Source organism: Ananas comosus, linkage group 2 (genome assembly GCF_001540865.1).
Source record: "Ananas comosus cultivar F153 linkage group 2, ASM154086v1, whole genome shotgun sequence".
NCBI lineage: Eukaryota > Viridiplantae > Streptophyta > Magnoliopsida > Poales > Bromeliaceae > Ananas > Ananas comosus.
Window position 1 is genome coordinate 13,716,285 of NC_033622.1, and position 12,907 is coordinate 13,729,191.

The window sequence follows — 12,907 nt, forward strand, 5'->3', positions numbered from 1 at the left end:
TATATATATATATATATATATATATATATAACTAGGCTGGAATACTATCAATAGCACCAAGCTATTGATGCTATTAGTTTTTTAGCCATTGGATTGAGAAATGTGCGGTTAGGATGATGTGGGCCCCCTAGGGTTGAGTAAGTGGTTGGTTGAATAGTATAATCTAACGGGTAAAAATAATTAAAGGATTAAATCTAACGGTGGAAAACTCGATAGCACCAAGTGTTTGATGCTATCGATAGCATAGCAGCCGGACTCTAGCACCAAGTGTTTGATGCTATCGATAGCATAGCAGCCGGACTCTCTCTATATATATATATATATATATATATATATATATTGATTTTGTTACATGGATAACTTCATCATTGGCATTTTCATGAATTAAGTATGCTTGTTGTATAGTAATAGTGCATAATACTTGATGGTTTATTAGGGTATGCTTGTTTCGGCGTAAAAGTTACGAAAAAAAATTTTTCGGGCTAAAAATATTTTCGAGTGTTTGGTTTGGCGTAAAATGGTTTTGAGCGAAAAATTATTTTATGAAATTATAAGGAAAAGTAGCTTTTCGTTTTCTGCCTCAACTCTACGGAAACCGAAAATTAAGATGGAAAAATCGCGGCTCACAGGTGTTAAGAGTATCGTGGTCCACGAGCTCTCACATAAGCTCGTGGACCGCGTGAGTGGTCCACATTGGACCACTCACCTATATATATATATATATATATATGAGAGAGAGAGAGAGAGAGAGAGAGAGAGAGAATGAGAGGGAGGTCCACCGTGGACCTCCCTCTCATGTGGTCCACGAGGCCACTTCGGCCTCGTGGACCCTGTGAAGACCCCATCACTATGAGCCCCGATTTTTTTCGGCTCCGCCCACAGCCCGCGCCGCGCCGCGCTGTGCCGCGCCCTCGCGCGCCCGCCCGCGCCCCGCACCGCGCCCCGCGTCGACTTGCGTTCACGTCAGCGCCGGAGCCGCCCTCGCGCCAGCGCACGCGCCTGCGCCCGCTCCCGCTTGCGGCTCCGCCCAGCGGCCGCATCGCGCCGCGCCCGCGCCCCGCGCCGCGCCAGCGCCCGGCGCCGCCCGCGCCAGCGCCCGCGGCTCGCGCCCTCGCCCGCGCCTCGGCCTCCTCGCGACACGTGTGTAGTTATTGAGGAATAATATATAGTTACTAGTTAAGGGACCCGCGCGATGCTGCGAGTAGTTATTTTAAAATTTAATTTTGAAAATTAGTTATAAAAATTAATTTCAGAATTTAAATAATGCAATAAATATATCAAAAAATTTTAGTAGACATAGTAGTCCCCCATAGTAGGTATCGTAGTCCCCCAGTAGTTAGTAAATGAGAAGAGAAATCATTGTTTGTGATTCTTGCAATTAATTTTCGTTAAATATAAAATTAACTTAAACTGCATCAATTTTATTTTATTTTTTAATGTAGAATTTATATGTGAATGCTCAATATTATAAAATTAATATTTAAATCAAATACCAGTAGTCTAACTTATTGAACATTTATTTATATATTTTACATTTTATAAAAATAAATAGTAAATTATATAATAAATTATTATATAATAATATATCTATATACAAATAAAATACTATATATAATAAATAAATATATATNGGACCAGATTCTCGCTATGAACCGGATCCAGTGGCTCGGACTGGAAATTCAAAAAACTAGGGCATTACGTAGTCGCTTGTTGTCAAATGGCCCGGCCCAATATAAGTAAGTGGGCTTATGGGGGCCTAAATCGGTTATAACGGGCCCTGAAGCATCTCTCACCCGCCATAAGATTCCAACCCCCTCTCTCTCTCTCTCTCTCTCTCACCCCTTAAACCCTCGTCTCTCTATCCCTGTTCACTCTCCGTACCCCTCCTCTCTCTCTCTCTCTCTCCTAAATTAGGGTTTTAGGGCACGACAAAGGCGATCGAGTTGGCGTTGCAGCGGAGCACCGTTTCCTTCTCCCTCCTCCTCCTCCTCCTCCTCCTCCTACTTCTACCCACGTGAGGGGTTTCCGAGGCGACGCTCACGCCCCCGCTCAACGGCCGTGTTCACCCCTCTCTCGCCCAAGACGGCGCCTTGTGGCTGCGGCGGCGCGAAGCTGGGGAGAGTCATCGGCTCCATGGCGATGGGCGTTCCCGCCCACGGCGGCGCTCTCCGACCGTGCCCCGCCTCTTCGTCTTCGCGGCTTTGCTCCTCTGCCCTTCGCCCCGTCCCCGGGTCTCCGCGGCCGCCTCTGAAGCCCTTCCCAGGCCCAAGAAGGTATCATCTTGCGTCCCATTTTGTTAAACTTGCTTGTTTAGGTTTCATTTGGCGTGAAAGATAGCTACAATATGTTCCTTTCCACCAAAGATTTGCTTTTTACAGTTTCCTGGGTGTCTTTCTTGGCGACTACTACAAGATGGCCTCTGTTAAGTGGTTAATACCTTTCCGCTGTATCATTTTTCTAGTTTGTGTCTAATGGGCTGTGCAAGATCAAATGTTCTATGCCCTGGGTCATTGTTAGACCATTCAAGAAAATGTTCTATGTAACTATAACCGTTTGGAAAGAAAAGAAATCTTCAAAATTGAGAGGCCTCCAACAAATGCTCAATCTGTTGAAAAAGAGACCGCATGTAAAGATCTTGTTGGGGCCTCCAATTTGAAAATGCACACAGGACATCAAAATGTACAGTAAGAACCCCTTATAAGGAAAAGTCACTAAATTTATACTTCTAAAGCTGAACTTGTAGTAAAATTTGGTTGGACTTACAATTTCTATATTCTGACATATTGGTGCGTGAATTGATAGCTATATTCTAACCAAATAAAATTTTCGACGATTAATAGTATAGTTCTTATAAAAATAAAATTGTTAAATCTTTTCTTAAAATGTAGAGTATGTGGTTCAACTGTTGCTGCCTCCTGCTCTTTTCCCTGCTTTAAATTATGCACGTATGCATATACACTCTTATTTTTGTCATCAGGTGAAAGAGATCATCGTTGTTCGGAAAAATTTATGATGGTGCCACTTGTTGTATTTGGAAAGAATGAAATAATTTTTAGATCATGGTGCCAATTTGATGGCTATTTGATAAAATATAAGAAACCGGAGAGAGTGGTTGCTTGTTTCTTGCCTTATATTCGTAGCCTTGGATTTTCTTCTTCTCTTTCATAAAAAGAAATGCCTAGTTAGCAATAACTTTCCCCCTGATAAAAAGAGTCTTGTATGCTTGAACTTGTCAGGTGATTTCATCTCTAATACTGTTTCCATTCTTGTACCAACTCCGTGAACTCACTTTTATGTTTTGATGTGGTGGTCAAAAATTTCTCATGGTTATTCTTGTTGGGTAATATCGTAAAGCTTACTATGATTGCGCAGGGGTGCCCCCTGTAAATATACTTTAAAGTTGTATCATATTTCGACAAAGCTATGAGTCAACTTTCTAGTTTAATTTGGCTTTTACTAAACGTGTGCGTTCCTCTCTGTCATATTCTGTCTTTTATATTCCTAAAATCTTTGTGGGTGACAGGCAGGAATTTTGTACGCTTCATAGGTTGGATGCTCATGCTTCTGATTTTAGAGTATGTTATCAATCTTCAGAATGGCGCTCCACTCTCAGCAAACTGAATACTGTGGAGTCAGATTGGGATAAAGAGAGAACCATGTTAAAGATTAAAAAGCGCACTAACCAAATTCTTAAAGATGCTTATGATGGCCGGATTTCTTTAAAGGGCACACAACGAAAAGATCAGTTGCTTGAAGGAAAAAAGTATTACCTGGGACCGTTACAAGACAGCAGTGCTCCTAAATATGCTAATTATCCTAATGTGGAAATTAGAGAGAGATCAGCATCTCATTTTGCTACAAGTAGGCATTCTAATTTGGATTTGGACACAAACCGTATGATGGATCTTACTAGACAATCTGAGTCTTTCCTGTCAGAGGCTGTTAGCAAGAAGATCAAACCTAATGGGTCTCATGTATCGAAAGAAACAATTGAAGGGCAATATATTTCTTCTAAAACTTCTCAGGAACAAGTTAATGCTCTCAGGAAGCCTGAAAACTTACGTGCAGAACTTGCTTGCGTGTATGATAAAGTTCTCGTGGTTGATAACATCTTGGCAGCTAAGAAAGTTGTTCGACTGCTTACAACAGCATACAGAAGATTTGTTTATGCATGTGATACAGAGGTGAGTTCCCAAACCCTAGAAGTGTCCTTCTAGTTTATTGACTGGAATCATAAGAATTATGTTCTCTGTATTAAACTAGGCTTTAATCACGTATATGTTTATTAGGAGAGATAATGAAAGAGATAAATATTTCTGTAAATACCATATGAAGCTTTATGAATCCATGAATTTTCCACCCTTGACATGGAACCTTAGGAACCATCCACATTGCTGATGTATATTAAACAAACTGTCCACATGGCAGAAGTTTAGGACCTTTAGGTAAACTTCATCCTCCTTTTAGTATGTGGTAGGCTTGGATTATGCTCATTTGTTGGCCTGACTTACTTATATATGTGCTGTATACTATGATTGGCATATTGTAATCTCCTTGTTTTTAAGAATCATTACCCTTTTCTAGTTTCAAGCATTCTAAAACTTTCTGTCGCATGGTCTATGATTGTATTAGGGGAGAATTTGCAACTATCTATAGTGGTTGTAGATCAGAATTCTTAAACTGATAGGCCTCCTTATTCATTTAAGCCACACTGTCAAAGTGTCAATACTAATGAGTTGATCAGCAATGTCATTCTGGATTATAAAAATGCTGTTAGTTATTTTTATCTGCCTAATCACCTAATTTTTTGAATCATATTAATCCAAGAACATCATCTCGAAATTTCTTTCCTATTGTGTTTATTTTCATAATCCATTTTTATTAATGCATTTTTGTCCAGGTATCTAATATTGATGTGAAACAAGAGACACCTGTTGGTCATGGGGAAATCATATGCTTTAGTATCTATTCTGGTCCAAAAGCTAACTTCGGCAATGGAAAATCTTGCATTTGGGTGGATGTACTTGATGGTGGTAGGGATATTCTGATGGAGTTCGCTCCATTTTTTGAAGATCCATCAATCAAGAAGGTACTTTTGGTCACTTCAAAATGTTAAAGGCAAATGCTATTCCTTTTTCCCTTTTTTACTTTGTCCCAAAGTTGGTGTAGATATTATTTAAAATTGCAGTCCTCTAATTTTCTTGTGGTTGGGAATATGACAATGATCTTTTGCCCATGATGAAAATAATTTAGCATTAGTCCTATTCTATAAAGTATGACATATGTATTAGACTGTTTGGATATTATTGGTGCTGTAGTTGATTTGCATACTTTCTTTGCGACACAATCATTATTCATAGTTCTGTTTCTAGCATTTTACAAACGAGGGAGCTTGATTGAGTCCATAATTTGTGACTTCACATCCATTTGATTGTCAAAGGTCGTGGTTCTGCTTTTTTTTCCTTGTTGTAGGTTTGGCATAATTATAGTTTTGATAGTCATATTATAGAGAACTATGGTATCAAGCTCTCTGGGTTTCACGCCGATACAATGCATCTAGCACGGCTTTGGGACTCTTCAAGGAGGGCGGATGGAGGGTATTCACTTGAAGCACTTACAAGCGACCCCAAAGTTATGTCTAGTGGAGACTCAAAACATAATAGTGGATTAAGTGCTGCAAAGGTATCAATGAAAGCCATCTTTGGTAAAAAAAAGGTTAAAAAAGATGGATCCGAAGGAAAAGTGATCACTTATGATCCAGTTGAGAAACTTCAAAGGGAGGATCGTGAATTATGGATTTGCTACTCTGCTTTGGATTCGATAAAGGCTCTCGAACTTTTTGAGAGCTTGAAAAGGAAGCTTGAGGACGTCAAGTGGATTGTTGATGGTGAAACTAGAGGATCAATGTTTGATTTTTATGAAGAGTATTGGCGCCCTTTTGGCGCTCTTTTGGTCAAAATGGAAACTGAGGGAATGCTTGTAGATCGTTCATACCTTTCAGAAATAGAAAAGGTAGCTATTGCTGAGCAGCAATTAGCTGCAGCAAGGTTCCGGAAGTGGGCAAGTAAGTACTGTGCTGATGCCAAGTACATGAATGTTGGAAGTGACACTCAAATCCGTCAGCTTTTCTTTGGTGGCATCCAGAATAGGTATGGACTTCGTCTCACAATCTATAACTGTATTTTTTTTTTAATCAAATGTTTCTTGCATGGAGAATTTACAATTTACTGTGCTTTGACTTTTTTCAATCAAATAATCTTTCAAATGTTTTTTCTTCCTCTTGATTTTGCACTATGTTGTAGACTTTTCTTACAATTATTGTATAGTGGAAATTTGAGTAAAAGTTGTCCATGTTCAGCTTTTGAGCTGAAAGTCATTCAGTTCTGAAGTACGTCATAAAACACTTAATCTAGACTGTCCTTGATTTAAGAATCTTCATTTTGAATCTGAATCATTTCTTTTTATTTTCATTGAAAAATAAATGATATAGGTAAGAGTGCTTAACTGTTTAGCCAATTTGTTTTCCAATAGGATGATAACAAAGTTACTGTTGTGTCTTATTTAAGTTTTTTTTTCGTATAGTCCACATATGACATGTACAATTGTCATGTTTGTATTTCTTACCATCTTGATTGCTGGCGATCTTGAAGTTTTGGACTTTACGTTTGATCTACTGTTAGTCCCCTTTAAATTGGTATGGTTTCAAATGTTAATTGTTATGTAGGGAATCACAACCCCATGAGGCAATATTACTAAGAAAATAACTAAGTGAGCTACTTATTGATTATTGTGAGAGTCCAATGATGGATCATGCAAAATTACTGTGTTGCTGCTCAAGTTGTGTATAACTGATGAAGGTCATATGATTTAAGGTCTGACTGTTTTTCTTCAGAAGTAGTATTTGTAGGCTTGGAGTGTAGAAGTGACTTGCATTATGCTTGTTCTGCTGCTCAATTTCCTCAATGGAAATTAAGCATGTTTTTTCTATGATGTGCAAATCATAGCGGACTAGAACATTGAGCATAAACATTACATCTCTTGGAAGTCACGTGTATAAACATTACATCTCTTCGAAGTCATGTGTATAAACACTACATCTCTTCGAAGTCACGTGTATAAACATTACATCTCTTCGAAGTCACGTGTATAACACATTACATCTCTCCGATGTGCAAATTTTAGTGGACTGGAACATTGAGTATAACACATTACATCTCTTCGAAGTCAGTTTCTGCTTGTAGATTTTCCAGAACTAGATTATACAAGCCGACATCAATCATTTGGCTGGCTAAAGTTTGTCATAAATGAACTAAAATGTTTGTGGTTTACGATTAATTTGAATTTGGATATTTTGGAGCATGTTAGAGTAAACAATTTTGCCTTCAGTTTTGGTGTGCAAAAGCCATTCTATCGTCAAAGTATCTTAAATTTCAAGAGTCCTTGGGTAAGGACTCCAAATGCTATTTTTGTGCCAAGAAAGTATTAAAATGACATGAGACGAGGAGCTCAACTTTTCTGAGCCTTGTATCTAGAAGTTTAATGGCTACTTTATCCTTATGGCTCTGCTTCTTAGCTTTATTTTCTACTTGTTATGAAGTATTTATTTGATAGACCCTAGTATATGCCAATGTCAAGTGCAATAATTTCTAGGCTGCTTATCAATGTTATTTGGTAATTTGACAGTAAGACTCCCGATGAAACTTTGCCGGAATCTAAAACTTTCAAAGTGCCAAATACTGAGAATTTGATTGAGAAGGGGAAGAAAAGTCCTTCTAAATATATCACTATTACGCTCCATAAAATAGTGGATGATATGCGAACTGAGATGTTCACAGCTAGTGGGTGGCCTTCAGTTAGTGGTGATGCTTTGAGAGCACTTGCTGGAAAGATCACGGCAGATCAGATCTATATGATGGAAGATGACTGTGGGGACAAATCAGATATTAGTTTGGTTGAGGGTTCTTTGGTTGAGGAAAACAAAGAAACACCGGCCACAACTACAGATGATGAAGACTTATCTGCATATGGCACAGCTTATCATGCTTTTGGAGGAGGAAAGGAGGGGAAGGAAGCGTGTCGCGCTATAGCAGCTCTTTGTGAGATTTGCTCCATTGATTCGTTGATATCCAACTTCATTCTTCCATTGCAGGTGAGCTAATTCACATGATCTGTTTGTGGAACAAGAGATCTGTATACATACATATCCCTACAAATAGATAATTTTGGTATTAAAAGAAGTATATTGTACATACATATTACCTACAAGTAGATGATCTCTATACATATATATACTATATAGTCCATCGGAAATGATTTTATAGGGTATATGTTCAATTATAGGATTTTGCTGTATATGTGAAAGTCGCATTGAAGAAAGAAGTCTATGTACAATGTAAATAAACTCCAAGTTAATGTGCATTCACTTTTTCTGGCAATTTCATTCCATCCATATAAAGTTCATTGAAAGCTATGTATTTTGAAGAGATCATTGGTGTCGTCAAACTTGTATTGTTGCTTTTTCTTGAAGCTACTTTATTGTTTGGCTGCAGGGGAATCATATTTCGTGTGATAATGGCCGGGTTCATTGTTCATTGAATATCAACACTGAAACTGGGCGCTTGTCAGCTAGGCGACCAAATCTGCAGGTCTTGATCCATTCTATAACTGTTCTCTGTTGAAACTGTTGGTCCCTTTTTCTTTTTTTTGGATTATTGTTTAGAATTGTAGCTTGTAATAGCTATGAATGAGGTGCTATTTGTTTGCTTCCTTGATTTAGGTCTCTTTTTTGTTTGAAGCTTTAGCAGAGAATCTATGAGGCTCATTACTGCTCCACTATTTTAACCAGCAGCAAGAGCTATACGTTCTTGTTAGACCTGAGTAGTGAAAAGTACCATGATAAACAGGAGATTAACTGTTTGAAGTCTATGGTCTATGTATATGCTATACAAGAGTGTATTCGAGTTTTTGACAATTTACACCATCTCTTGAGGTTAGAAGAAAGGCTAGATTATTTGATGTATGTGCAAAGAATGTATATGCAAAGCCTAAATGCCAATACAGTATACACCAAAAAACACAAGTGTTAAAGTTTCTTCATACAGATGATTTCAACACATTATAATCTTAATTAGGTTAGTTAAAGATACTTTTGTATATATGCAATAGTGTACAAGTACAAAAACCTTTACTTCTAGTGCAATTAAAAGCTTATATTCATTAGGTTTCAAGTTTGACATGATTTGTTGTAATGATGGATTGTTTGTAAATTCAACTGGGCTTTCGAGTTCTTTTTTTCTTTTCCTTGAATTTCATTTATCTTTGTGTACTTTGTTAATAGTGTTGGAATAATTATTCCTCATGCCTTAGAATCAACCTGCACTAGAGAAGGACCGTTACAGAATTCGTCAGGCTTTTGTTGCTGGCCCTGGAAACTCTCTAATTGTCGCTGATTACGGGCAGGTAATGCTTTTTTGGTGCTCATTACCTAATGATGTACTTGTGAACTGTACCTTTCTGTGGAAAATTTCAACTTAATTTCATATCTAATTGTTCGAAATAAATATGTATATAGCTGGAACTTAGGATCTTAGCACATCTTGCAAACTGTAAAAGCATGTTGAATGCCTTCAAAGCTGGTGGTGATTTCCACTCTAGGACAGCTATGAATATGTACACATATGTCCGTGACGCTGTTGAAGAAAAGAGAGTGCTTCTTGAGTGGCATCCTCAACCTGGTGAAGAGAAACCTCCAGTTCCGTTGTTGAAGGTAACTCTCCAAGTTTGGCATATTTGAAATGCGATTGATTTGAATGGAGAACTCATAACTCCTGTTTAAGCTTGATAAGTTTCATTTTATCATCTTAAACATACTTTTCAGCTTTTCTGTTGCCCTTTCTCTAATATTACATGATTCCATAATTTATTCCAGTCAAGTAATAACATTGTTTTCCCCTGCTTATCAATAGTTATTCTTCTTTTTATTTTAATGTGACTGTATTTAAATGATAAACGCTAATTATTATTTTGTCCTCTCTTTATACTGTTGTAGGATGCTTTTGCTTCCGAGAGAAGGAAGGCCAAGATGCTTAATTTCTCTATTGCATATGGAAAGACACCTGTTGGGCTCTCAAGGGATTGGAAGGTACCTTTTTTTTTTTTTTGAAGCATCACTGCGTTAGCTCTGGCTCCGTTCATTGATTTTAAGTATCTTTTCATTTTTAAGTAAATTGTGATGCAATGTAGCTTGTTTGTTGTTGGCATTTCCAAGTACACGTGGCTGAATCACTGTCCATCAAATATTAAAAGGCAAAAAAATTTAAAATTTTAACTTGAAATTAATATTGGTAGAATAAACTTCTTTAATCTTTAGGTATGTTCATATTATGGTGTTTTTTTTTTTTTTTTTTTTTTTTTTTTTTTTTTTTTTTTTTTTGTGGTCTTTAGGTTTCTTTAAAGGAAGCAAAAGAGACAGTCAAACTCTGGTATAAAGAAAGACAAGAAGTTTTGCGGTGGCAAGAGAAACGCAAAAGGCAAGCACTGGAGATGCAATGTGTTCACACATTGCTTGGAAGGTCACGCCGGTTCCCTTCTATTGTTAATCCCGGTCCTGGTCAGAGGGGTCACATTGAGCGAGCTGCTATCAATACTCCTGTACAGGTAATTTCATTTTCTTTTTTACATGTCTCAACAAGAATAGTAACGTGCCATGGGACCTGATTTGAGGTTGTACTACATTTATCAATACCAATGGAACAAGAGGGTATACTTTTATAATAATGGAACATGCGAAATGCAAATTTAACTTGAAAGTCAAGTTTACCACACTAGAGACTAAATCCAGGTTTTTCACTTTCTGGAATTCAGACGAGTACCCAAAATTATTTTATTTCTTTATTTTCTTTATGTCGCTTGGAATGGATAAATTGGTTTTTTTTCTTTTTCTTTTTTGTGGGTGCCCTTTGTACAAATGTAGTGAGGTAGAGACTGCCAGATAGAGCTCTCAAAGTTCAGAGTCTTCCTTAGAAACAATTTTTTCTTGATGATATATTTTTGGTTTCCTTCTTGACAAAGTAGTTGGAAGTTGATTTTCCGTATGGAAGTATGTCTCAGGCACAAGAAACCAACAACTCGAATTTTTTTATTAATGGTCATCATTCTTTCTTTTTATGTACTTTAAACGGTATATATCAATTTCAACTAGTAGTTACACAACATTATAATAGGAAAAAGGAATACTTCAAGTGAGGACTAAAAGCATTTCTGTCGCCATTGTTCTGTACATTTTCTTTTTTCCTTTTCGGTTTGCTAATGCCAATTTCTCTGTTTCATTTGCTGCACATAACTGGTACCAATTCTACTTCATTCTTAGACATTGCCAACTTGCCATTAACCGTCTATTCCCTTTGTGATTTTTGTGATTTTAACAGGGCAGCGCTGCTGATGTTGCAATGTGTGCCATGCTTGAGATTGACAGAAATGAGCGTCTCAAGGAGCTCGGGTGGAGATTACTATTGCAGGTTTTTAACTTGGATACTCCTTGATTCTCCAGAGGGAAAACCCAGTTAGAAAATTTAGAGGCAATAGAATATTGAATATATATTGCTCCAGGTTTTCTATTCTCTTTTTGCGGTCTCATTTATAGTTATTTCTCCTTTTTTCCCTAAAATAGTTGTTCCTTTGAATCAAATAAAGAAAAAAGCATATCCAATGATCTGATGTAGTTTTTGTTGTTGGCCTTTGGTATTTCCTCCTTTTTCATGTATGTTTATTGATCTATTTGGTTGAACTTGTTAGTATTAACATAGTTAGATTTGTCGTAAGCTCTTAATCCCGAATGCCGACAATTTGTTTTCTGTTTTTCTGAGTTGACATAATCACCATTTCCCTGTGAACCAGGTGCACGATGAAGTGATACTGGAAGGGCCCACAGAGTCTGCGGAGCTGGCGAAGGCTATAGTAGTCGAGTGCATGTCCAAACCCTTCAACGGCCACAACTTCCTCAAGGTTGACCTCGCTGTCGATGCCAAGTGTGCGCAGACTTGGTATGCAGCCAAATAACTGGGGACCCAGTTTTCGTTCATATGTCGACTCATCGTGTTTCGAGCTGGTATTTGATACTAAGATTGAAGGCCGCTGTGCCAAATTTAAGCTCTAAGTGGCATTGTTGTTGGTTATTTGATCGAGGAGGGCGAGGTGTCGCGTCGGCAATATAAGTATATGATCCTGTGTATAATAGTGGCTTCCTTCGGGGATCAAACAAATACGGGAGCTATTTGTAGGCTTCGCCGTCCTCTATGTTCTTGTATTGGTGCAATTGCATTTCGCCTGCATTGAATTATCAAGCATGCAAGCTCCCATCGTCGGAATGTTTGAGGTTTTGATGTGGTCACGCTCATCATTTAGTTCTATAGAGGCTTCCCTGGTGCGGGACGCAAGTGCTCTGTACTAACTCAGAAGGTAAATTCAGAACACACTTGATCCATTCTTGTATTATCCTGTAAGCATCGTGTGGTACACATTTGTTGTTTTCATCTCTTCTATTGTGTTATACTGTAACAGCAAGTAAATCTTTGTTCCTCTATTTCAGAGAAAAGTAGAAATTTATTTTTATCAAAATTGAATGAAAATTTTGATACAATGTGCTCTTTGAACACCCATTATTCATTTTCTTTTGGATTAATTATCGTCTCTCAATTGAAGTCAAACCTTGTTATAATACTCACCAAAAGCTTTGATTTAGTGACCCTATTTTTGGAGAGGGGGTTGGGCCTTTTTTTTTTTTTCATTCTATTTTTTTTTCTCTTTTAATATGATAAGGAGGATTTTGAGGTTTTTTTTTTTTTAAATCCAATCTAATTCTTCTTTTTTATTATAAAATTTAAAATATACAAATATTTTATGCATAGTT

General features: G+C 37.5%; 1 protein-coding gene across 1 annotated transcript; it reads left to right on the forward strand.

The window, feature by feature from the left end:
- LOC109703672 (DNA polymerase I A, chloroplastic-like) lies at positions 1,837–12,637 on the forward strand. Its single transcript, XM_020224389.1, has 12 exons — positions 1,837–2,273; positions 3,524–4,184; positions 4,901–5,089; positions 5,473–6,149; positions 7,684–8,149; positions 8,550–8,645; positions 9,367–9,459; positions 9,572–9,766; positions 10,049–10,141; positions 10,444–10,656; positions 11,427–11,516; positions 11,896–12,637. Exons 1-12 carry the CDS (start codon positions 2,134–2,136, stop codon positions 12,055–12,057), a joined length of 3,075 nt encoding a protein of 1,024 aa, XP_020079978.1. The 5' UTR covers positions 1,837–2,133; the 3' UTR covers positions 12,058–12,637.

What these genes read in the sequence shown, in the direction of transcription:
- LOC109703672 (XM_020224389.1), top strand. Translation starts at nt 2,134, where the DNA reads ATGGCGATGGGCGTTCCCGCCCACGGCGGCGCTCTCCGACCGTGCCCC. An exon ending in GGCTCTCAAGGGATTGGAAG is followed by an intron (nt 10,142 to 10,443) that starts GTACCTTTTTTT and finishes TGTGGTCTTTAG; the next exon opens with GTTTCTTTAAAGGAAGCAAA. An exon ending in GGTGGAGATTACTATTGCAG is followed by an intron (nt 11,517 to 11,895) that starts GTTTTTAACTTG and finishes CCTGTGAACCAG; the next exon opens with GTGCACGATGAAGTGATACT.